Consider the following 23644-nt stretch of genomic DNA (forward strand, 5'->3'; position numbering starts at 1 on the left):
CAAGATTGCCTCCAAAACTGTGTTTCCTCTTCTTAATTCCCACCCTCAGATGCATTTCCCCAACAGGTAAGTCTTCCTAATGCTCAGTCCATTTTCCCTTTTCTGTGTTTCAACCTGCCAGTCACAGTTTTATTTCTGATTGCCTCAGCAAGCACCCTTGAAATATCAGGAAATTCCACTGCTCTATTGGACCTGCAGCTGCCAAATTCTGCAGCTGCTGCTCAAGTTCCATAGACAAACAGAACCAAGGCCCCAATCATTTGAAATTACAACATCTGTAAATCTAATCAGTCACTGACTTCAGAAAGGCAAAATACTGTATTTTTGTGGACACTTGCAATAGAAGCTAAAAGTCACAATAAACTTTGAAATGGYTTACAATGATAGCTGAACAGGTAGTTATTATTCTAATGGTGCACTTCCCTTGAGGAAGAAACAGAATGGAAGATGTTTCCTTTCTTCGAAAACTAAAATGCATTTCTTCAATAAATAAAAATAACAAAATAAACAAGGAAAAACAAAAGCAACCCCCCAAAATCAAACAATGAAGCAAAAAAACACACGAAAGAAATTTTAAAAATCCCCACAAAACCAGAAAAAAAACACAAACACACAATCACAAACCCCCCCAAAACAACAAAGCAGCAAAAGAATCCCAAAAAACTAAAACAAACCCCCACAAACAAAAAAAAAATAAAAAGACCCTACTTCTTCCCCCAAAAAACCCAAACACAAAATCCTCTACTGCTAAGACTATTCTTAACACAGCAGGTAGACATAACTACCTTGGACCTGGTTACAATTTTCCAGGGCACAACAATGAACATTATTTTTCCACCTTGTACACAGATAATTAGTACTTTCTCATTCCCCTAGTTCCCTTCACCATTAAGGCAACAGGTATCAAAAAAATTTTGTTTTAAACTATTGGCACAGAATAAATATTTTGCCTTTAATCCAAGGAGGTCTGGCATTTATGTTCCTCAACACATGCACCTTGGAAAGCTAACTAGGAAAGTCTTTTGAAGCATAGCAGTCAACTGAAAGAGTAATTTGACATCTCAGACAACAACCTTGAGCTCCATAGGTCAGATTAGCTTGGAACAACACAGTAACAAGGAAACTACTGATCCTCCCTGTTGTGCTGAGCCAAGGTGAAGATTTCGCCTTTGATTATGTACCAAGGTACACAAGTGACTAATTGGATTCAGTTCAGGACAGCAAAAAGGACTCCTTCACAAGAAAAACATCCAGTCACATTGATTCAAAGAAACTTTGTTCTACCAGGCTACAGATATTGGCCTAAAAAAATTCACATAAGGCATGTGAAGTAAGTAGAAGAGGAATCCACTAACACAGCAACACTTAAATAGACATTAAATAAACCATGTATTTTATAAATCTTGGATTACTATGCTGGCAAGACAGTAGCCAGCAAAGTAGCAAGTCTCAATAAAATGAAAGGATGACTAATGTCTACAGTGCTAAATCTATGATCCCTAATTAATCTCACCAGTAGCTAAAAAGAAGTCACTTTTAGTCCTTCAATAAATCTCAGATWTTTGTATTTCGAAAGCATGCACCCCCTTTCTTTTTTGTTACGTTTTAACATTTTTAAAATAGGGCAACTTRAAATCTTGGCATAGTGACTTTTTTCAAGCCCGAAAGCTACATCTTAAAAATATTACCCTTCAGAGTTCCCAGCTTTCAGGTCTGGGGACATTCTTACATGCTTCATCAAGATTTCTCATCTGGACAGCCAAGGGACCAAGGCCACAGGGTACATCCTGTACCATACACCATGCTGTACAATTGCTCTGTAATTAGGAGCAGACCAACCAAATACAAACAGAACCAAACTGGCTTCTTTTAAGTTCTCTGTGTCAGAGAAGCATGGGTTTAGTATTGCATTTATCAAAAAGGCTCCAGATTAAATGAAAAAATACTTTAAAAGCAAGACAAAGTTTACCAYAGTAAAAGAATTAGAGGGAAGACAGCAGTGATCATAGTTTCAGCTGAACTCCAAATGCCCTACATCATTTCACTTTAGGTTATAATGACAGCCCCAAATTCTATCTTCAAGCATTCTTGGCACAAGCATATGAGACCAATAGCAAGTAATTACTAACCTTTCTACATTGACTGGCTTGTCAAATTTAAAGAGAATATAATCTCCAGCAACTGGTGTGACAGCCCAGAAAAAATCTTCCCCTACGTAGGTTTTTTCTAGCGTATGCCCCTGGTAGACTTTTAAAGATGTCGAAACCTCTGCAGGTGGATTCACGTGGATTTTGTGCAGTAATGGTTTCAGGAAGTCTTTATCCTAATTGAAAGACAGACAAACATCATGTTGGTCAGACAAGCTTGTTTATTATGTTCTTTTCTCAAGTGGTTACACTTAAAACAAACACTGGCAGAAAATGGAAAATGAATGCATGACTCATTTTGGGTGCATCAGACCTTGTACTGATTAGTAAGATGGACATGCCATTAAAGTAAAAAAATTAGAAAAAAATATTCCTTAGCAAAAATTGACACAAATAAGCTGGACTAGCACTTTTTATACTTTATAGTAACCAGTCTGTATCAGATTTAATGCCAGCTGGAGCAATACACATCATGCTTGAAAATGCAAGACAACAAGAAAAGGCCTGTTTTCTCCATTGCCACAGTGTTTTTCATTTAATCAGCCTGCTCTGTAAAGGAAGGGAAATGTTGTCTACTAACTGTGAGTTTCTGGATCTTCCCTGCTAGAGAAGAGTGGAGGCCAACATGCTGGAAAAGAGAAGGCCTGAAGCGTATCCGTAGGTTTGATTTCTGTCGATCACAATGTTTCTGAAATGGTGGGGGGAAAAGATAAAGGGTGGGATAAAAAACAAAAACAAAACAACACATTAGTAAAAACCAACACTAGGCAAGAATCCAGGCCTTTTTAGTTAGTTTTTCATGTTTTCATTTAAGAAATCTACCAAGACTGCTCTGCAAAAATAACATTGTTCAAGGTTCTTGCATAGAACYAATTTATTCAGTCTTTCAGCAGTTCTTGCATAGAACTMATTTATTCAGTCTTTCAGCAAAGGTGCTACTTGAGAAATTAAGGAACAAAATATAAGGTTTATTCCATTTGGAACCTTCTCCCAGACTGCTATCCAAGCAGTGACATTCTGCAGAGCTTCACCAGCGCTTACATGTGTAAGCTGATTCTAGGAATGTTACACATCAAATCTAACTAGACTTCTGTTTTTCATCCTTAGTGCACCCATCTCCAAAATCTGAAGCAATAACAGTTATGATGCCCCTGAGAACTCTCTCTRAAGTTCTTTTGGAGATAAAAATCTTGGCAGGAAGAAAGACTCTTCCAGAACATGCAGTAACTGCAATGTACACTATGTTGGCTTTTGGCTCACAAARATCAACTCATTCATCATCATGAAAACATTTTAGAAGCTTTATAATAAAAACAAACTTACAGCATCTTTCTCAGGGTTACACACTTTCACCCAGAGGATGTGGTCCAGGAGCCAATCGATAGGTTTCTCCTTATAAAACATAAATATGAACTCTACAATAAGAGTGATATCTGGAGACTGGAACATTTTACCTGTGGGTGACATTAARAATAACTGGAGTTACTTTAGGTTCGAGATAACATGGTCTTTTGAAATCAGTAAGATAACAGATGCTACATTTGTGCCAAGACAAGAAACATTAGCAAGGAACAACCTGAAATCTCAATGTTATTAAAAGTTCCATACCTTTTAACTAAGTAGAACACTAAGKTGAACACGAACTTCTTTTTATACATGTTGTGCTATAAAAATATTCAGTGTATATCCAGTGTACTACAACAGTCTCCTTAAAAATAGAAATTGTCAGTTTGAAAAAACAAAGAGCTATGGATTGGCATCTATTATTCCCATGTCACATGTAAGCTCAAGCACCTGAGACTAGAAACTGGTGCAGTGTTCTCTGCCCAGCCACACAATTTCAGCTTCTGCAGGTTCAAAAAACAGAGACTGAGCACCCACCACTAACTTCAGATCCTTCTGGGCAGGAAATCAAAGGAAGAAAAGGAAGCTACCAAAACATATCCAGAGACAATGCAACTCAGAGACATCCCACAGGGACCAGAGTTTTCTGCAGTGCAAAGGCCATCAGCAGGATTTCCAGGTGGCACAGTGCAAAAGGATTMTTGGGAATCCTGCAGACTCAGAGGCTTAAAGGAGGCAAAAATGCAAAAGAATGAAACTTACTGTTGATGAAGCAAGTCTATTTACTATCAACATGAGCAATCACTTACATGGCTGAGCATACACTTCTCTGCCAGTAGAGGTGTCTGAAGAGAAAGGTGCCCAATGCACTAGGCTGTTGTGTCACACTGAATGCAGCACTTGGAAAAGGTGCCCTTATGAAGACACTGCTACCAGAGGCAACATTGGGAGTGGGGCAGTCCAAGGCTGAAGACAGACTGACAAGTGCCTGTACCAGGGAATGCACTGAAGCACTGGAACAGGCTGCCAAGAGCAGTGCTGAAGTCAATCCCTGGGGGTATCTAAAAGATGTGTAGATGTGGCACTTGGGGACATGGTTTAGTGGTAATTTGGCAATACTGAGTTAGGGGTTTGACTTGATAATCTTTGAAATCTTTTCCAACCAGAATGATTCTAYGACCACAYGCCAACTAAAATCCCAAAGGCATTTTCAGATTTCAAGGCAGATTCAGAAAACATCACCAGGTTTGYAGATGAAGTCTGAAGTTTTTGCACGCTACAATGGAGAAGGCAAGGAATGACTCTGTCAGAAAGACACTGTATGAAGTGATTCAGTTCTGCAGATGTTCCTGAGATGTGGACAATGCTGGACTGAACAGGAATGGGTTCTTGGGGCCTGTGTGCGTCGATGGACCAGAGTCCAATTGAAGCTCCTCTCTAGTGCAAGTTTTCTGTCTCTCCACATTTTGGAGTCCTGTCCAACACACTAACACACCGCACTCAGGCACAGGAAATGATGGGGGKTTTATTCCACTTGTGAAGAGGCCTTCATAGGCTTTCTAAATAACCAGTTCCAAAAGGAACTATTCTATTATTTTCTCCTACTCTTAGGAAAACCAGCTGGAGTAGACATTAGGAAGAAATCACTTAAGGAGCCTTGCCCTTTTCAGAATGCATGTTTCATGCAACCTCTTTTCTTTATGACGTGTGTGAAATTGGGTAAGAACAAAACCAATGAAAGAATATTCATAATGGAATTCTGAGATGAGCTTGGAGGCGTAGACTACTTACACACTGGGGTGGCAGAGTAAATATGATAAAATATTACTGATCTGACATTACTATATCAAACAGAAACATTTACAGAAACATTTTATCCAGCCCTTTATAAAGCAGAAACATTGTCATCAGTTTTAAGCGGCTGTAGCAATGAGGTCCTRAAAAAGGTATTTCCACACGAAAAGACTCTGTAACTAAAAATTGAAACTCCCACCAAACAAGGGAAACTCCTACTAAGGTAGGAGTTGCAAAATAAATTGCAAAGCTTTATTCTTAAAAGACATAMGAAAGATGTTATTACTTTTATTAGTACATTTTTAGCTTTACACACTATATTGTCACATTGCTTAACATTATTTGTGGAAGTAAATATTTAAAAGTGGGTAGGAAACAATCATATGATCAGTAAAATGTGTAAAATAGTCATGCAGAAAAACAGCTTTCAGCTTGTCACACTTCCAACTAAACAGACCCCAATTTTCCRGTGATTCATCTCTGCCTACTGCTTTCAATGGCATAGGGCAGGAGAAGAGAAAAATCTAAGCCCTAATAAAACACTAGATAAAAAAATGGGACTATTTAGATATTTCTGGGATTTTCATGGGACTGAAGCCATCATTTCTAGATGACACCTACGGAGGCAGTCTGCCAGTCACATCTGTTTCCATAGGAAGCACACCTCTCCATGTGGGGTCAGAGAGATGCACAAGAGGACGAGGGTAAGAAGACAGAAATAACCCCACAATATGCTCAAATCTCAGTGCAAGCAGACTGAGGAGGCAGTTTATCCTCTTCCAGGATCCACACACAGATGAGAATCCTTTCCTTCCCACTCAAGAATATTTCTTTTACCCAAAGACAGAGCAGAATAATCACACTGACACTTTTTCCATTCACTAGGTCATCTTCTGAACAACACACGATTATTGTCTTTACTCATCCTCACTCACAGACCACGTCACTTAGAACTAAGTGCAAAGGTACAGGATCTTTACCAACAATGAAGTCTGACTGAGAACAAGACTGAAGGTAAGAGTAGGAATTTATTCTTTTCTCTAATTTAAGTTATCCTGATTTTATTTAAAAATAGAATACCAACAAGTTATTTACTTCCAAATGGCAAACTTGTCTAGGCCCAGAGTTTCCTCTAGGCTGGCACTCTACTGTCCATCCAACATGCAGTCAGCCACCCTGGACTGGGGGAATAATCATGAGATTTTCACCATGGTGATGTCACAGGGCACACCAGAGAAAAACAAACAGGCAAACAAAAACCACCCACAGACAAAAACCCAAGCAACCCTGGGACATCCAACTGCAGCTAGTCAGTGAGGGAAGCTGGCTGTACCTGCACTAGCATCTTCAGACCCAAGTGRCCTCTGGCATTAACTGCCCAGCACCATGGAAGTGTTCAACAGTGGAGACAAATTCTGCTCACATCAATTCCTAATGAACACTGGAGCAAAGGTGAACAGGCAGCACCCTGATCCCAAGAAAAGCCCTTGCCTTCCTTCAGCAACCRAGGACACACATCCACAAACCACTTTCTGAAATGCTGTCACCACCTTCCACACACAGCTTGGCACAGCTTTGCCCCAGCCCCTTATCCCTCAGCCTAACATTGCATCCCTCGTCTGTCATTTCTGTCTCAGGACACTACCTAAGCACAGCACCTCTGCCATGGATCCATATCCCCATTTTTTCCATCAGAACAGTCTTCCTACAGCAGCTCTAAACCAGGGCTCTGCCGTGAAGTCTCTGGTAAAATAGGTCTTCAAAGCTCTGGACCCTGACTGTCCACACCTAGTCCTTGTTATTGAAACCAGCCCAGTACAATTCCCACTGCACAGATCCAGCACCCAGGCCCTCTGCAAACAAACCAGCCAAGCCCTTGCCTGGTCTCTCCTAAGCAAGGGCAGCAGCAGCAGCCTGGCTTTCCTAGAGCACAGCCACAGCCCAAGGACAAGGGGCAGCATTTGCCAAGGTCCTTCTATCCTGCAGCTCCCATGCAGCAGCATGTGAGCAAATGCTGTGAGCCACAGAACCACTGAGACACCATCCAAATCCAGCCCACASATTGCCCACTGGCCATCCCCAATATGCAGTCAAAAATCATCAAGCCAAAGAGACCAAGCAAAAGCCTGCAATCAACACACACTGCCTGAAACTGAAAACTGAAAGAATTGAAGCGATGGCTCATCTCACACCATGTTCAGTACTTGAAGCAATACATGGGAATAGACATAAATCCAGRACACTCTGCTGACAGAACTTCAGAGGATTCAGATTCTGGGTGCRTACAACCTACCATTGTTAAAAAACTTCAAAATCAGAAAGAATTAAGAATCAAAGGTAAAATTTTGCTCCATGAAACCCTAGAGAAGCAAAATGTAGATTTTTCTCCCTGTTATTTATCTATATTGATAAAAGTGACTGGACTGAAAAAAAACCAAACCTGGGGAACACTGCTATTTATTATTGCCCACCAATACTTCTATTCCTTTTTCAGTCCTTTAAAGGCCATCCTCAGTGAATTATTCTGGCCCTTCCAGTATTTTRCTGGCAAATACAAGACACACACAAAATGAAACACTTTGTTTTCTACAGTTCTCTGAACTGCAAATATCTAAATCGTTCATTTTAATTTTTCCACATAAGCATCACTAATATTAAATCTACACCAACAATAATTTTACACCTGCAAGCACATATTCTAGCTATAGTTGATGTTTTCAATGCTTTCCCTGTTAATGATATGCAAATTGCTGGCATTAAACCCAGAACCTCTTTGAAGTTATTTAAAGCTCCAATGTTTGACTTGATCTACTCTTYACAAAACTTCAACTATGTGCACAGCTTGAGCAAAACTGCAATCAGAACAACTTAAAATAACCAGAACAAGAGGCCTTAAAACATCAGGTCACAATAAGACTCAGAGGAACTGTATAAGACAACCAAAGGGCCATTTCAGACCACTCCCTTAAATGTTTGTGACAGCTGGCATTATAGCTACAAYGCAGGGATTGCAGTTCCTCTGGAAGACACTTCAGCTTGCAGGCAGCTGGAAGAAAAATCACTATTCCTCATAAAAAGCTAGCAGGACTTTCCTACATTATGTCACAGGGCTCGCAGWGCAAACCAGAATCCACAAGAGCAAAAGAAACATCTCCTTCCACAGAGCTTCTTAAGGAAACAGCATACATCTCACMCATTATTTATTAGATACTTGACAGCACTTAAGACTATGCTTTCAGTATTAAAAAAAAACCAAAGGAAGCAGCGTCTGTTCCGTGGCAGAGGTGACAGAATTCTATAATCCTGCTGTCAGCCTAAATAGCTACATTTGCCACTTCCTCATGTAGCACTTGCATAAATTAGATTTTCAGTTCAGAAATATACTATGACAAAAAATCCCACATTTTTACCTTRCAAACTTGAAAGCTAATCAAGGTTTCCAACAGCTAACCGTGAATCAGACACACCTCTTTTTTTCAGAGATAATTTCTAAATCAGTAGCATCTAGACAATAGTCACTCAGAGAAGCTGAGGATGCTCCACTCCTGGAAGTGTTCAAGGCCAGGCTGGATGGAGTTCTGAGCAACCTGGTGTAGTGGAAGGTGTCCCTGCCCTCGGTGGGGAGGTTGGAATTGGATGATATTTAAGGTCCTTTCCAAACCAGACCTATCTATCATTAGATATTCTATCATTCTATGAATTGAGTGCTCTACATTCTCTCTTGGAGAGCTACACATAAAACTCATCCCCAGTTACAAACTACTGTTGCTSTCCTCAAAGCTATCTGCATTACCAAATAACCACAGTTTCAGTCTGCACCAAGATCCATAAAGAGATAGCAGAGATGAGGCAAATCTACATTACTTGCATAAAATTTCCATGCAATATATGRTTGCAACACACCAACGTGTCTCAGAGACAAAAGTTTTAGATGCTTTCATGAATACTAATTTTTGTCTCAAAACCTAAAAACAGGGTAAGTGGCTAAATTGGCAGAAGAAAAAAAAAWCTAATTTAATTTTCTAGGTAGAAAAGCAACATTAAGATGTGCAGCCTTAGCTAAATGCATCTGAAATTCTACTGATTCCATCTTGTTAGAAAGAGGCAAACAACCATGATACAAGGAACAAAGAACAGGGATGCAAGCAGCAGGAGCTAACAACTAAATTTAACTACAGCTACTTTCAGAGCCCACACTGACCAAAAGTGTTCAGACAGCAGAGAAAAACAAGGTATTTTTAAACAGTTTTGCTTTTGGTTAGGCTAAGTCTCAGTAATAAGAACTATCTACCTATCCTACCAGGCTTAAACGAAGTGCCCTCCATAACAGCACAGAGAACAGAAAGAGGGGRTGAAATACACAAATAACAAGCAAGTTAAGTGACCTGAAATACAACTGCATGGGGTAGACAGTGCATGTCCTGAAGTGTAAGCTGGTTTTACGCACAYTGGATGTGTCATTCTTACAAAGTGGCAATTTGTAAGCGAGCACGCTCTACTATTAAATCAAGCAAATGTAGAATAAATGTAAATTACTTCTACAGCCCAGGAACTTCATGCAGAATTTACACTTAAAATGTATCTATGCAATTAGACTGGAGGTAAAACTCAATTTGTGGGCTTAGTCTGGGTAAGTGTTTAACTATTGAGCAGTAGAAACAAAGTCTTAGCAGACGCTGTATTCAACCAGTCCCTGCTAACACATAACAGAATGTTGCGAGGAGTTCCCCAGCCAAAGAGACACGTTTTTTGGGGCAAGATGTCAGTTAACTACTTACTTAAATTCTTATTTTTCCCTGCTAGGCAGCACAATTTTCTGTTTCTTCCACCTCTGAGGCCGCAGAACCAATTCCACAAATATTTCAGCAACAGTGTATCTCTGGTGATAGCCCAAAGCAGTTACTGATGGCCAGGTGTGTAAGGAGACTTCACTCTCTCCATTTTCCTTCCTCCTCCCCATTGTTTCTGTAGGTTAAACTGGCAGGCAAGTCTACAAARTGCCATTCTATACCCTAACATAGCACATATGAGAGATAATTACTTTTTTCCTTTCTACTCCAGGAACCTCTGAGACCCCGAAAGTCAGGGAACCATTGCACACCTGATGCTGATCTGGAAATAGGATTTATTCAAGTAGTGCCAACATTCTCAGTTCTCAGTATGACCATTACGAGCTAAAAATGAAGCCATTCTCTGGAAAGTAGATCCAAAGGAAAGAGAACAACAAGGATTTCCAACAGAATGACAGAACTCAGGGCTGCACTTTTATCCTTTACAAGCAGGATTTTCTTTCTGTTCTGAACTCAACTAACAGCCTTCATAGTGGAATCATTTGTGTTGACCACAGGAATCTCCAAAGTCTGCCCCAGCTTTAGATTTTTCCTTGCACATCTCCAGCTTCTCACTTTTAAAAAGATCATGACACATCACTGCAGTAATGAAATAACCTTTTGATTTGYAAAATCCCTTCAAAACTTCTCTTTCATTGCTCTTCTGTTAAGTGTAGTATCTCTCAGTAAAAGGATATCTGTGTAAGAGCAAAGAACCATAATTTCCAGAGCACCCTGGGAGTCAATCCCCAACAACCCAAGATCCTGAATTAAACCTCTCACTGTTTATTACCAATGACAGACACTGACTGTATCTAAAAGGAGCAGACTGTTGAAAYTTTTCCTTCAAGAAATAAAAAATTGGAGACATAAAAGGCTTTGCAACAAACTGATGCCTGCTGATTCTTGGAAATTTTGGCACAAACACCAGTGAAGTTATTTTAGGTGGAGTTAATTTTCATGGTTTTCCTTTACTTCAGTCAGTTGTGTTTTAATTACATTTCTGTTTTAACAGCAGCTAAATTAAGTCATGTGCCTAGCAGTTTGATTGTTAGCATTTCCATAAATTAACTTTTGGTTATAAAAATGCCATGTTTTCCAACAGTTCGAGTTTGCCTCAGTCATASAAAAGTATATGAAACAAATGAGGGGGAAAAGCAACAACCATGAGCTAAACCAGAGTTCCTAAAAAAGGCAATCAATTTCTACTTCTTGGTCTATTTCCAGTACAAAGAAGATAGCTTTGAAGTCAGATCACTATTAATCCATAGTCTGAGAATGAATGTGTTCTTTYGAAATACAAAAGTGAACATTTTCTTACCAATGAAACCCAGCTGAGAAAATTCTAGAATCATCCAATCTTCAGAAGCGAGCTGAAGCGCAAAATTTTTTATTGTGCTGAAATAATTCTGCTTGACAACGATGTCATCTTCAAGCTAGAGCAAGGTAGAAGTGATATCAACATAAATTTTTTTWAAAAAGCACTAGCAAAGCAACAGAAAAAAGTACAACGAGGAAATACTAACTTATTTTGCTAACACACAGCCAGGTATTTGTAATGCTAGCACTGATATAAAATATAGAAGCCATAGCCTGGAATAACTGTAGCAAGGATCAGTCTGTCTATTTGTGGAGAACTAATCCAAACTCCTTCTGCAGTAAGAATCCCCAAATGTACCTCAACTTCCTACTTTAGAACACTGCTTTTGCAGCTTCTTTCTTCAGAGAAAAATCATCCGCGCAATAATGTTAGCCTAAGTGACATCATCAGAACAAGCAGATTATCTGTATTATTYATATACAAACATGATTGTTTACTCACAAATGTAGGAGCACCRCAAGAGTTTCTCCCCTGAGACAAGAGGCACAATGTCTGCAGAGGAGGGATTCATTTCATGTGGCTTTAGCCATCCAACAGAAGCACCGGTGCACAGCCCACACTGAGCACCCAGTCCAGGCAGCAGAACTGCCAGCATGGGGTGCTACAATCCCTTTAATTCACAACAAGTCTAGGGCATTGCTGCATTAAGGATCCTGCTTCTCCTGTCCTTTCTCACGGTGCATTCACGCCCTCCCCCTTTTGCTGGCACTAATATTTGTGCAATTTCCCRGTATCAAACCAGACTGTCACATGTTATTGGCTCTGCAGCTTCCCAGAGAGCTGAGACTCCAAGAGCTCKCAGAGAGGAGTCAGCACAGCTTTGTGAAAACTAGATGACATGTGTGGGACTTTACACCCCAAGGACACAGGCACAAAAGCTAAATAAAGATCATTAGTGCAGTTACTAAATCTGCAATACCTGTAGGTAAGACTTCTACTTCAAAGCAGAAACACATGATAGGAACAATTCTGAGCTGAACTAAAGAACTGCTTCCAACTGTTGTTGGAAACTTCTTTAAAAAAAGGAAAAAAMYCCATGTCTATACACARCAGTCACATTAAAGTTACACTGCACTTTCAAAASAAAAAGAAATAGATTTTAGCTTCATTTCCACTCAAAACTATGCTGGCATTTTTTTTTTTTTGCCTAGGCATCTCAACAATAATTTGTTTGAGGGACAAAGAAAAAACAGTAGTTAAGCTGCTTGGATTCCTTCACATTTTTTGCTAAGCATCTTAAGGTAAGTGACATAGCACAAATTTACATTATACTTCAGACAGTGAGACAGTGTCCTCCTCAAATTACTTCCTCATATACCATAACCACCCTATTTAATGCCCTCTTTAAATTATGGGATGAAGTTATCTCTGTGCTGTGTAGGCCCTTCTGAAGTGCCCAACAGCATAATTTCTGGAGACTTATTTGAAAACTTGTCTCAAAATAAAGAAGAGAAATTTACCTGAATGTAATAAACCCCCTTTTTCTGGGCATACATCATAAGAAAACAATAATCCAAGTTTTGTTTTGTTCTCCATCTGAAATTAAATTGAAAGCTTAAGGTTTATGAAAAAGGTTATTTCAATACACACTGGCAATACAAAGTAAATTTCACTAYGAAAAATGACACATATTAGTGAAATGTTAGGACAGCTGCTTTTGGCATCATTCCCTCAGGCAATCCACTGTCTGAAAAAAAGAGGAACAAAGCGTTCACCTTATGCTTTAATACAGACATCAAACTGGTTTAATTTGAACCTGACTTTGTGACAACTACCTGACATTTCACTAAAAACACATGTGCATTTAAAATGGTAATGCAACAGGAACTAGTGGGTTTTACCCTGTATTGCATGAAGAAAAACAGTAAACGAAAGAGTCCAAATACTAAAGCAACTTAAAAGTATATCAAAAGTCTCAGTTCTTCTCCCAAAATTTAACACTAAGTGGATTCAACCAAGCACAGGCTCTGATCATGCTCAGAACAGCACGTAGCTAGGAATGAGATGGAGTCACAGAGCACTTTCAGCATCCCCACACTTGCAAGAATTACAGTAAGAAAACATTTCAAGAATTCACATCCCACTTGCCGTTTTATAAACAACGAAAGTGTGGGTGTGGGAGGAGATGGAAAAAGATCTGGGGGAATAATCTTACCTCACTCTCTCTTTTGAGTCTCCAAACGTTTCTTTCAAGTTTGTCAAGTCAGGATAATAAGTTGCAGGAGGGGCTATTACTTCCACCAAGCCAGAATTGATCTCTGTGGAAAACCTGTCAATAAAAACATCCTGAAGTCACATGAGAGAGTCTGAGTTCTGCAGACTTCCTGCAGTCTGGAACTGTTCTGTTGGAACAGTTACTGTGTCTGGTTACAACGACTTGCTCAAATGTAAAAGATAAATATAAAAGAATAGTGATGTAGAAAAATGTATTGTTTTCCTTAGCATGTCCTTCAGAGYGCTGTTGTCTCTTGCCAGTCAGAATCAAACTACATTCTAAACATTTTTTTGCCTTTTTTTCAGCACCTAGTGATTTTTTTCTACAGTTCTCTTGGAACATGCAGAACACAAGGCCCTAACACAGATGTCACAAATTTCCGTTCATGTTTAAACAACTCCATCTGTTTATACTGCATCAAATAATTTAATCCCACTTACTGTTTTACAGTTTAACTGACTGAATCGYTGCCTCTTAATTTGCCATCTCTTACTTTTTTTGTTCAGAAGTCCAAAGCCTCAGGAAACAAAAAGGCATGATCTCTTATTTACAGAATATTTTTTAATTTCTTATCAGAATCTGATTTAGGAAAAATCAAAAAGCAAACCCATCAATAAACTAAGAAATCCCCAATTAAAACTACAACTTACTCTCTTTCCAGGCTTGCAACAACACTGTTCACATAATCAAGATCAGTCTGGAAAAAAATTAAAAAAAAATAAATAAACATAAAAAATGAATCAATTACTTGACAGTTCTGGAGTTACATGTCAAAGAACCAAGTAAAATAAACATTGCAGATGGCTGTCCTTGAAAATCTCTTTCATTGCATGAGATATTGGAGCAGTACAAGAACACAGCATCCATATAACTATGTCTTATCTCTAATATGAGAAGATGAAATTTTTTTGTAAACCGGTGTAATTATCTCATATATGCACTGGACAAAAAAATGTTAAAACTCATGCTCTTTATGACTAAATGAACACTGAGTGTTTGTGTAGGAAGAACTTATTATTATACAACAACAAGAACAATAATAATAGTAAAAATAATAATAGTAATAATAATAGTAATAATAATAGTAATAATACGAACAATAGTAATAAATAAGAAAATATTACCAAAGAAAGCTTTCTGAAAAACAGTGCATTGAACACACACACTCTTCCCTCAAAAGTACATCTCCTAAGCTTTGCATTTAAAGTAAATGCCCCAACCACAGACAGAAGTGAACCTGCTGCCTTCCTGACTAGGGGTGCTTTTTTGCGTCAGAAATGAAACTTGAGGGACTACAAATCCTATCATACACTCAGTTCTCATAGAAAGAATGATTCTAAAAATTACTTGTTGGTGAARATACAAATCATGACATTCTGGAAAAGTCTACATCATCTAAATTGCCAGAACTGGACAATTATTCAACCTGGTTATACACACGGGTTCCAAGAAAAGAGAGTTTGTGAACTCATAAATGTGACTGACCCCTGGTCTCTGTTATACTTATTAATCTAATGATTTGACATGCCATTTACATTTTTWAAAAGAATAGTCTATAAATCAACCCAGATTCTGGCTCATGARGATTCTGGAGAAAGAATTGTCTTTGAAATGCTGGAAACAAAGGAATGGTTCATATTTTTTCTGATGAATTTGTAACACAGGATATCATTAAAGGATTATACACAGAGAATAAATCCCTCCCAAGCATTTCTATAGAACTGTTAATCTTGTTTGATAAAGGTGCTTACCCTTTGATCTTAAAAATCGCWATTTCTATTTTTTAAAGATTTATTATTATGAAATCAAACATAATGCCAGTGACGCATGCTTTTCAATAAGGACAACAACAGCAGTGGATTTCTTCCAAAAGCAGATTTTAAATATCACAAGAACATATGAGTAGAAAGTATTTCTCATAATTTTGCCATATGTATTTTCTTCCTAAGTGCTATGCCTAGGTACTGGACAGAASTTCTAGTAAGCTGTTAAGGTGTTCAGAATTTAAAACTCATCTCACACTGAGTTCCACACAAGGAGACTCACAAGTCTATATGGACCTTGATATATCACAGTTTAAATACTTCTATGCATTGTTCATACACATTTAATTAATGGAATTAGGCATAACTTTTTCTGTTTTGTGTAATGGCTGCAAATCAGAGTAACCTAGTGACTACCTAAAAATAATTTTAGTATATCCATCTTTAACTGAAGCATTTCTTTTTCTCTCTTTTCAAAACCCTTTAAACATTAAAAATACAGAAACTGCAGTTCAATCATCATATGAAAAGACAAAAATTTGCATTTCAGTTGGCATGCCAAATTTCAGTTACCCAGGCCAGCATTAAGAACTCCAACACATCCRATACAGTCCATACTGTAATTGCATAGAAAAATACAGGATTTATTTATAAACGTATCTACATACACACACTCAGCAGAAACACAGCTACTTTCTATTCAGTATTCCAGAGATTAAAATAAATGCCAAACTTCATGCCAACTGGAATCATATATCTGCTCACAAGCCCGTGCCYCAGTGCACATCTCCTTAGCGGGAACAGAGTTTTGACCTATTTTGCAGACTACCATGAAGCTTTGCTACTGCTTGTAAAACCTTACACTCTTACACAAAAAAACACCACAATCAGAAAAAAAACCCCATCTAGAATAAGAGGTTTTTTTTTCTCTACTTCCCATTATTTGTTTGAGTGCTTCACACAAAAGGCTGGCAGTTTCTCAGTCAGAGCAGYAATCAACAATAGGATCACATTAAAAAGATGCAGCTTGGCTGCTGTCACAAAAAGTCAAGAAGGCCTGGTTTAGCTGCTCTGAACATGAGATACAACAAATTCCACTGCTGGATTAGTAGGTAACCTTTCCTTCTCAATCAGCAATCACTGCATCAAAAAGTGATTGTGCAAAAGCAGATGACATTTTTAAAATGAAAAAGAACATGTAGATTAGAAGAGTTGATGCCATTTTTCACAKGAKCAAATGCATTCAAACACTRGTATTCTGCYATCATTTTAAAATAARCAGTTGTATTTATATCTATCAGCAGCATATGAGATTGAGAACCAAAATTTCAACATTAAATCCTTCCCCTCAGGACAGCAGTTTGACTATCCTCTTTYCACATCAGAACTTCAGGACACAATCAACTCCTCTCATTGCCCACCCTAAGYAGGATCTTTGCCAACACCCTCTGGYGTGGACACATCYCAGGGAGGTTGCASTTCTAAGTTAATTCACACAACWTTAAGAGAYAAGTATGAGAACATGCAATAAATTTGATCATGCAGTGACTATACCCAAGGGAAGAGTTAAGCAGACAGAAGACTTTGCAGGGTAGCCATGGAAGGAAATCTGGAAGAGCTAAATAAAATCTAAGGACCTTTCAAGCAGTATTAATTCAGTCAGMGACTTAAAAGCAACAGGAAAAAAAATCTATTATTAATCAAAAACTAATCCCCACTTTCAAGGAAGAAAGTTTTTACTGCCTTAACAAAATAAGATGCAAGGTCCTCTTTATCAACCCGAAGGACATGAGACTGCTTGTCTCCAAGAACCTTAAACAGGACAAGACAAATCCAGATTAATTTTAAAAAGTCACCCATGGAAGAAAATGTGTAACTGTTCCATAGGCTTTGAGAGAAAATCATCTGGTAGATGCTCGGATGACTTTGGAGTAGACATTATGAACTTAAAATCTATTTTAGGGTATCAGTGCTGCTAGAAAATGAAATGTCRCTGGTGATCCCAAGGACAGCAGCACATGTAAGACTACAATTATGAATGTTTTTGTCTATCAAATCAAAAAGGCACTACTAAAACTATAACTTTTTCTTACTTAAACACCTACGGTTGAAGATTAAAAAATCCTTAGGAGTTTTTGGACCTATAAAAAAGAAGCACAAATGAATATTTTAAGAACAAATCCCTTTAAAGCAATTAAACGCAAAATTGTGTTAGGACCCAACCAAAGAGTTAATTCTCCCAGCCACAAAGATGCATCTTATCAATGGATCCCATGAAGCCTTACAAACTCTGTCATGGTGAGTGGATCTCTGAAAACTTTGTGTTCAAAGCCACAGGTAGGAATGTTTATTTTCATATCAGCAGTTCAAATCTTTTGGTCTGTTCTTTCTTCCCAGTCATACGAAATTACTGATCTTCACGAGAATGCAAAACACTTGAAGTGAGACATTTTCCTTTAACTATTCATACCAGATGAAGGATTGATTCACATCAGTATCTTGCTTCCAGCACAGGCAGCCATGAAAAGATACACAGCAAAGATTTAAAAAAGCACACACAACACCCTCTCCTGCTGTCATCCATATTCCAAATACCGTCAATTCAGGTTACTTCCTTAGAACAGATGTGATTTTATGTATTTAATAATCCTCAGCAGACTCATCTTCAAGGTATTTCATTAGCATTCCCTTRAGCCTATCTAAACTTTCAACAAGAAAAGAAAGTTTTTAGCTTATGAGATCTATCGAGTTTCATAACCCTGTGAACAGGGCTGTATCTAAGGTTTAACTCTTTSCATCAACAGTTTTGATGACAAATGAATATAGACTGCTTTGATCGATCTCTCTTAAAAAAAGCCTCACAGTCTGCTTTAGAACAAACTAAAGTTGCAGACTGTCAATAAAATAAGTTTTAAAATTTCCTCAGTTTATTTTAAATGCTGTGCTCCTGTTCTCTAAAGCACCTTCCTGTAGTGCAAGTGAGGCTGCGCTTCAAGTTTGCGATTGTTCTAAAAATTATCTGAGCAGACATCGTTATTCGTAACACCGAAAGAAGTACAGCAGCAGTGAACTTTTCAATCTKCTTTATTGATTTTTATGAGTGAGTGTGTGCACAGCAAAGCAGAAGAATACATTAGCTAGCAGAGAAAACAAGAGGTTAGAAAGTTCGGATGAACAGCTAGCCAAATGTCACACAAAACGAAAATTTCTRGTTTTAAGAATCAACACTTTCATAKTGTTAAATCCTGACTTCATATCCTCAAGAATGACAGAAGGTAGACTGTTTCTCGAAATATARGAAAAGCCATAGAACTTAAGACCAAAGGTTTATTTGCTGTCCTAAGTGGCAGGTGCATAGGAAAGAAAAAAGATGCAATCATAGAATCTCTCAAGCTGAAGAGGATCCAAAAGAATCAACACCAACACCCATCTCCTTGTAGGACTACCTAAAACTAAATAATATTTCTAAAGACATCATCCAAGTGATTCTTGAACTCTGAGAGGCATAGTGCCATGACCACTTCCATGGGCASMCTATTCCCATGACKGACCAYTCCRTGAAGAACCTTTCCCTAATGTCCAGTCTGAACCTGCCCTGATGCAGCTTCACACCATTYCCMTGKGTCCTGTCCCTGGTCACCAGAGAGAGATCAGCATATCCCTCTTCACTGACCACCTGAGGAAGCTGTAGACTGTGATGAGGTAACTCACAGTCTTCTCTTCTAAATTTAACAAACCAAGTGACTTCAGCTGCTCCTCCAARGTCTTGCCCTTGAGGCATTTCACCATCTTGGAAACTTACCTAGACTGTTAAATTTTCCAGAACTCAATTCTTAAATGAAATATACTAGAAGTCAGTCTTGAATTATTCAAGAACACCCTTCAAAGAATGAAAAAAATACCTGAGGAACAAAGCATGCTAATCTGCATAGTGTGGTCATTTTATTGCTTACTAATTATCATTTTATTTTATCTATCAGCATCCCCAAAGAATAGGAGTGGGATAATTTTACYATGTATTTCATAGAATGACAAATAATATAAAATTACAGACTCCAGAAAAGGTTTATTTGCCTCGAAATAGTGAAAGTACATATGAATATTATTGCCTATACACAAGGCATTAAAATTTACATAGGAAAAATCAGCCACTAATGTGGCATTTGGACCTATTTTGGGATATTTATGCAGTGAAGTAAAAGCCCTAAGGAATAAAAGTGCAGCAGTGGCTTCCAGTGGTTGCAGTAGTGTATGTATATAAACAAAGCCTGTGGAAAAAGGTAGTATCATCTTTWAGAGTTCAAAAAATGCAGCTGAAAAAGAATTCTTTTCAGGAATACAGTGTCTTCTTTCAAATCTGAAGCAGCGAGTTCAAGTTAAATATGGGAAACRTGAGACCAAGATGCAAAGCCAAGAACAGGAATGAGAATACTGTCATAACACAGCCAGCTACTGTTACATAAGCAAAATGTAGCCTGTGTCCTACATGAGCTAATGACTTCATCTCTCCCTTACTGAAATTCCCCCCTCTACCACATAGGCATGAAATCTCTTTGTGTTTCTATGATTAACACAAATCAGTTCAGGACAGGGCTTCACGATGCACAAGGCTTTGGCAGCAATAGCAGGAATACAAGAATACTCCTATACCACTCCTGTTTCTCCAACCATTCATGCCCTGCCTGTCAGATCCTCAATTATGAGGGGACATATCCATACGGATGTGCTGTGAACCACAACGTCACATCAGAGAATAAGCTGACTTTGTAAGGTCAGCCAGAGCAAAAAACATCACAGGGCAATTCCAGACAGGACACTCAGATGCAAGTTGTGGCAGTGTCATACAGCCTCCTGCTAGYTTTGTGCATGTTGCAGATGAAGCCTGGTTTGTGGAGCTTGACAGAAAGAAGCATATACTGCCCTGCAACATGGGAAACCTTCTGTTGTGCTCGGGGAGGCTCCTAAATTGCTGAAATGGTCTAAACAGTTTGTCTTCCAGAAGACAGGCAGTTGTTGTGCACAGTCCCAAGTACCCTTTTACTGTGGTAAATATGGGTTCTTTATTTGCAGGACATTGTGCAGGTATGAAGGCACCTGCCACAAAGCTTCTGAAATAAGATTATTACTGTTACTTCCCACTTCACAAATATCCTGGATGTCACCAGAGAGATCAGCACCACTCTGGCTCTCAATAGTGATGCTGCCTTACCAGAAGCATCAGATAGTCATTGTTTGTTCCCCAGCAAATATCTCAGAGAAGCATTTCAGTTATTCCAGTCTGGGGTGTCAGGAAAGAACACAGTCCTGGATTTCAGCTTTCTGCTGAGATACTGAATTTTTCTCAGGTACACTTAAGTTTTCAGATCCTGTCAAGGATCTTTTCTTAGATCTAGGAAAGATTTTTATCACTTTCTTAGATCTAGGAAAGATTTTTATCACTGTTTTTTTTTTTTAATTCCTTATAAAAACTTTGCTAGTCACTGACATGGAAAGAGGAGCATAAAATCCCATGTTGGTGCCAGCAATCCATCCAGCAATCCATCCAGCAATCCAAAGTATCAGCAATCCATAAATCTGCAAACCAAAGGTTAGGTGCCAAAGTAGCAGGGACCACAAAACAGCATAAATACCTCAAATTCTCACTGACAAGTCAAGCTACCTTTTCAAATACAAGAGCTGGCAGTGTGTCTAGAAAGTGTGTTCATCCTGATCAGTTCTGAGTGAGATATCCAAAWCAAAGATTCCCATCTATGTAGGTCTTTAATATTATTCAGTGTAGATAATGTATCTTGACACAACAACTTTGATTTTTTAAAAATATATATACATCATACACATACATAGTGCACATGCTAAGATCTACTGGATTTTCTCCAATTCAAGATGCACAGTCAGAACTTCCAAGGACTAGGAATACACTCTCTAGGGCAGTTCCAGGAAGGAGCATCTCACGTTTTCAACAAKCAGCAGAAAGTATGAACAACCCTGTTGCTGGGATGATGCTAATACATCCAGGCTGAGTAAGACAATCAAAATACTMTTTTGTTTTTTATCAAGAGAGCTGATGATCAAAGAGAACTGTAATTCAGGCCCAGAGCAAGAAGAGCTGAAAATACAGGTTTGTTTCATTTGTAGAGAAGTTTTACATATTGCAGTGCAATGTTAATACCTACAAAACAGGTTCAGCAAGGTCTGACCCAGCATGTGCACCAGTCCTTAATTTGCTGAGGCTTCATTCATACCAGTGCACAGGATGGTAACTTGCTGGGTGCTTGAAACTTTTCCAAAGAAATAATAAATAAAAAAAKATTCTCCTCAGAAGGAGCACAGAGAAAGCACTATTAAAGATCAACATCTTTTAATTTAGCAGCAGCCGTTTACATAAAGAGATAACAGTGACAGTAAAAGATAATCAAGATGTGCCGGTTTTTCCAGCTTAAGTGAACTGTATGTACATGAAACAACAGAGTCAGATTTAAACAAGGAATATGCAAGAAAGTATAACACATGGCTTAATGCTCCAAGAACAAAAGGCTGGTCAATTATTACCTGGTCAGGTGCAATCAGGAGCATTCAAAAATAGCAAAATGCTTGTGCATACCTGTAGCATCTTCCAATTCTTCCTGAAATTATTTGTCCTTCTGATATTTTTGGTCAAATCAAGGGCTTATAGTCTTTCCAGTTTGCACTGAYTACTGTTTGTACAAAAGACTGTGCTAAGTGCAGACTCTGATTAATGAAGTGGACTGACAATAATTTCTGATATATTTAGAACAAGTCTCAGATGCATTTTCTTTATGGCAAATGAGATCGCCCCTCAGAAAAAAATCCCAACATGTTGTTTAGATACCAGGGAAGTATCCTAATTTCTCTCATATTCAGTAGTGTGTGTATATATATATATATATGTCTGTTGTTCCAGTATGATCATTTAAAGTACATCAAAAACATGCTTCCCATATTAATTACAAACCCTATTAAATAAAAATACTAGACAACATTTTAATCTGGAGTTCATAGTTTCCTAAATCTAGACTTATGCCTTATGAAAGCAAGTTCTTATACAAAGCAGGTTTATGAGATTTGAATTGTTTGTTTTCAACTCATACRAGCAAGAAACTAGCTACGTAGTCAGGGGGAATAAAAAGATTTTGAATTATAGAGGTAAAATTAATCATGCCTATTTATTAGTCATCCTAATGAATACCTGCAAATTATTCTGCCACTAAGTTATTTTAACAAATTGGAGAACACAGAGACATATGTCAGTAACTAGGACAATTGTACAGTTTACTGTCAAGCAATTCTAGTAATTATTTAAAYTGGTGATTAGTTATCACATCAGCTGAGATATTTCAGAGTTTCTTGAACTTCCAGTATGGAAATTTACTGTGTGTAATTATATTACTGAGAAATATCCATACAGTAAATGAATATGCAGATCTCTTTATTTAGCAACCAAAATGCATCTATATTTACTAGCTCATCTGTTTACACTGTTGATGCTATTTGCAGAAGGCCATTAGCCTTCTAATTCATTTTYTWGTAAAAAATAAAATTACAAGAAATKAGTGAGTTTGAGCTACTAAAAAACCAGCCRTATTAGAAGAGTTTTGTCCAATGCCTAGGACAAAGAGCTTACATTCCGTGGCTCCCAGCAATGCTGCTTAAACAGTGAAAATTTGATTTCTCAAATAATGATAGCAAGAAAAATACTAAAATCCTTTAAAAATACTATTTTTCATATAATTTTCTCGTAAGACTATTTTTTTAGTCTTGTGCTTCTTCTTTTGTTGTTGCTRCAAGCTATAGACAAGGCCCAGATAGCAATTTTAAGCTTATTAGCAAAATTACATAACCTTACCCTATGACCATTTCTTGCCATACTTAAACTGCACATATGTTTGAGCAGAGGCCATGCCTTTTTTTAGAAATTTGCCATAATTTTTAATATAAGCATAGTTTGTCAAAGCCCTAATGTATTTTTAAATAAGCCTTTATTATTGCRCATGTTAATGACAGCAATAGCCTAATGCATTTTAGGCTAGGATACCACATAGACAAAGCTATTTTAAAAGATTTGGCCCTTCCTCTCCTTTAAGGAGAAACAAAAGTCTACCAGAGGAGTAGGCCTTCCTTGAAACAGCCAGAGAAAATGCTTAATGAATCTA

The 23644-nt window shown here is 38.0% G+C and overlaps 1 protein-coding gene across 1 annotated transcript in view; it reads right to left on the minus strand.

Moving 5' to 3' along the window:
- The window catches only part of MGAT4A (alpha-1,3-mannosyl-glycoprotein 4-beta-N-acetylglucosaminyltransferase A), a 76857-nt gene that overhangs the window by 18131 nt on the left and 35082 nt on the right, over window positions 1–23644 (minus strand). Inside the window, exons 6-12 of the mRNA XM_057381490.1 lie at window positions 14361–14407; window positions 13651–13764; window positions 12956–13031; window positions 11436–11550; window positions 3471–3601; window positions 2728–2835; window positions 2130–2323 (exon numbers count right to left, since the gene is read on the minus strand). Coding sequence (XP_057237473.1) covers window positions 2130–2323; window positions 2728–2835; window positions 3471–3601; window positions 11436–11550; window positions 12956–13031; window positions 13651–13764; window positions 14361–14407 — 785 coding nt within the window. The remainder of the gene's footprint in view (window positions 1–2129; window positions 2324–2727; window positions 2836–3470; window positions 3602–11435; window positions 11551–12955; window positions 13032–13650; window positions 13765–14360; window positions 14408–23644) is intronic.

The sequence above is a fragment of the Malurus melanocephalus genome, unplaced genomic scaffold, assembly GCF_030028575.1.
Source record: "Malurus melanocephalus ecotype Western Australia unplaced genomic scaffold, MMel_1.1 scaffold_512, whole genome shotgun sequence".
Classification (NCBI taxonomy): domain Eukaryota; kingdom Metazoa; phylum Chordata; class Aves; order Passeriformes; family Maluridae; genus Malurus; species Malurus melanocephalus.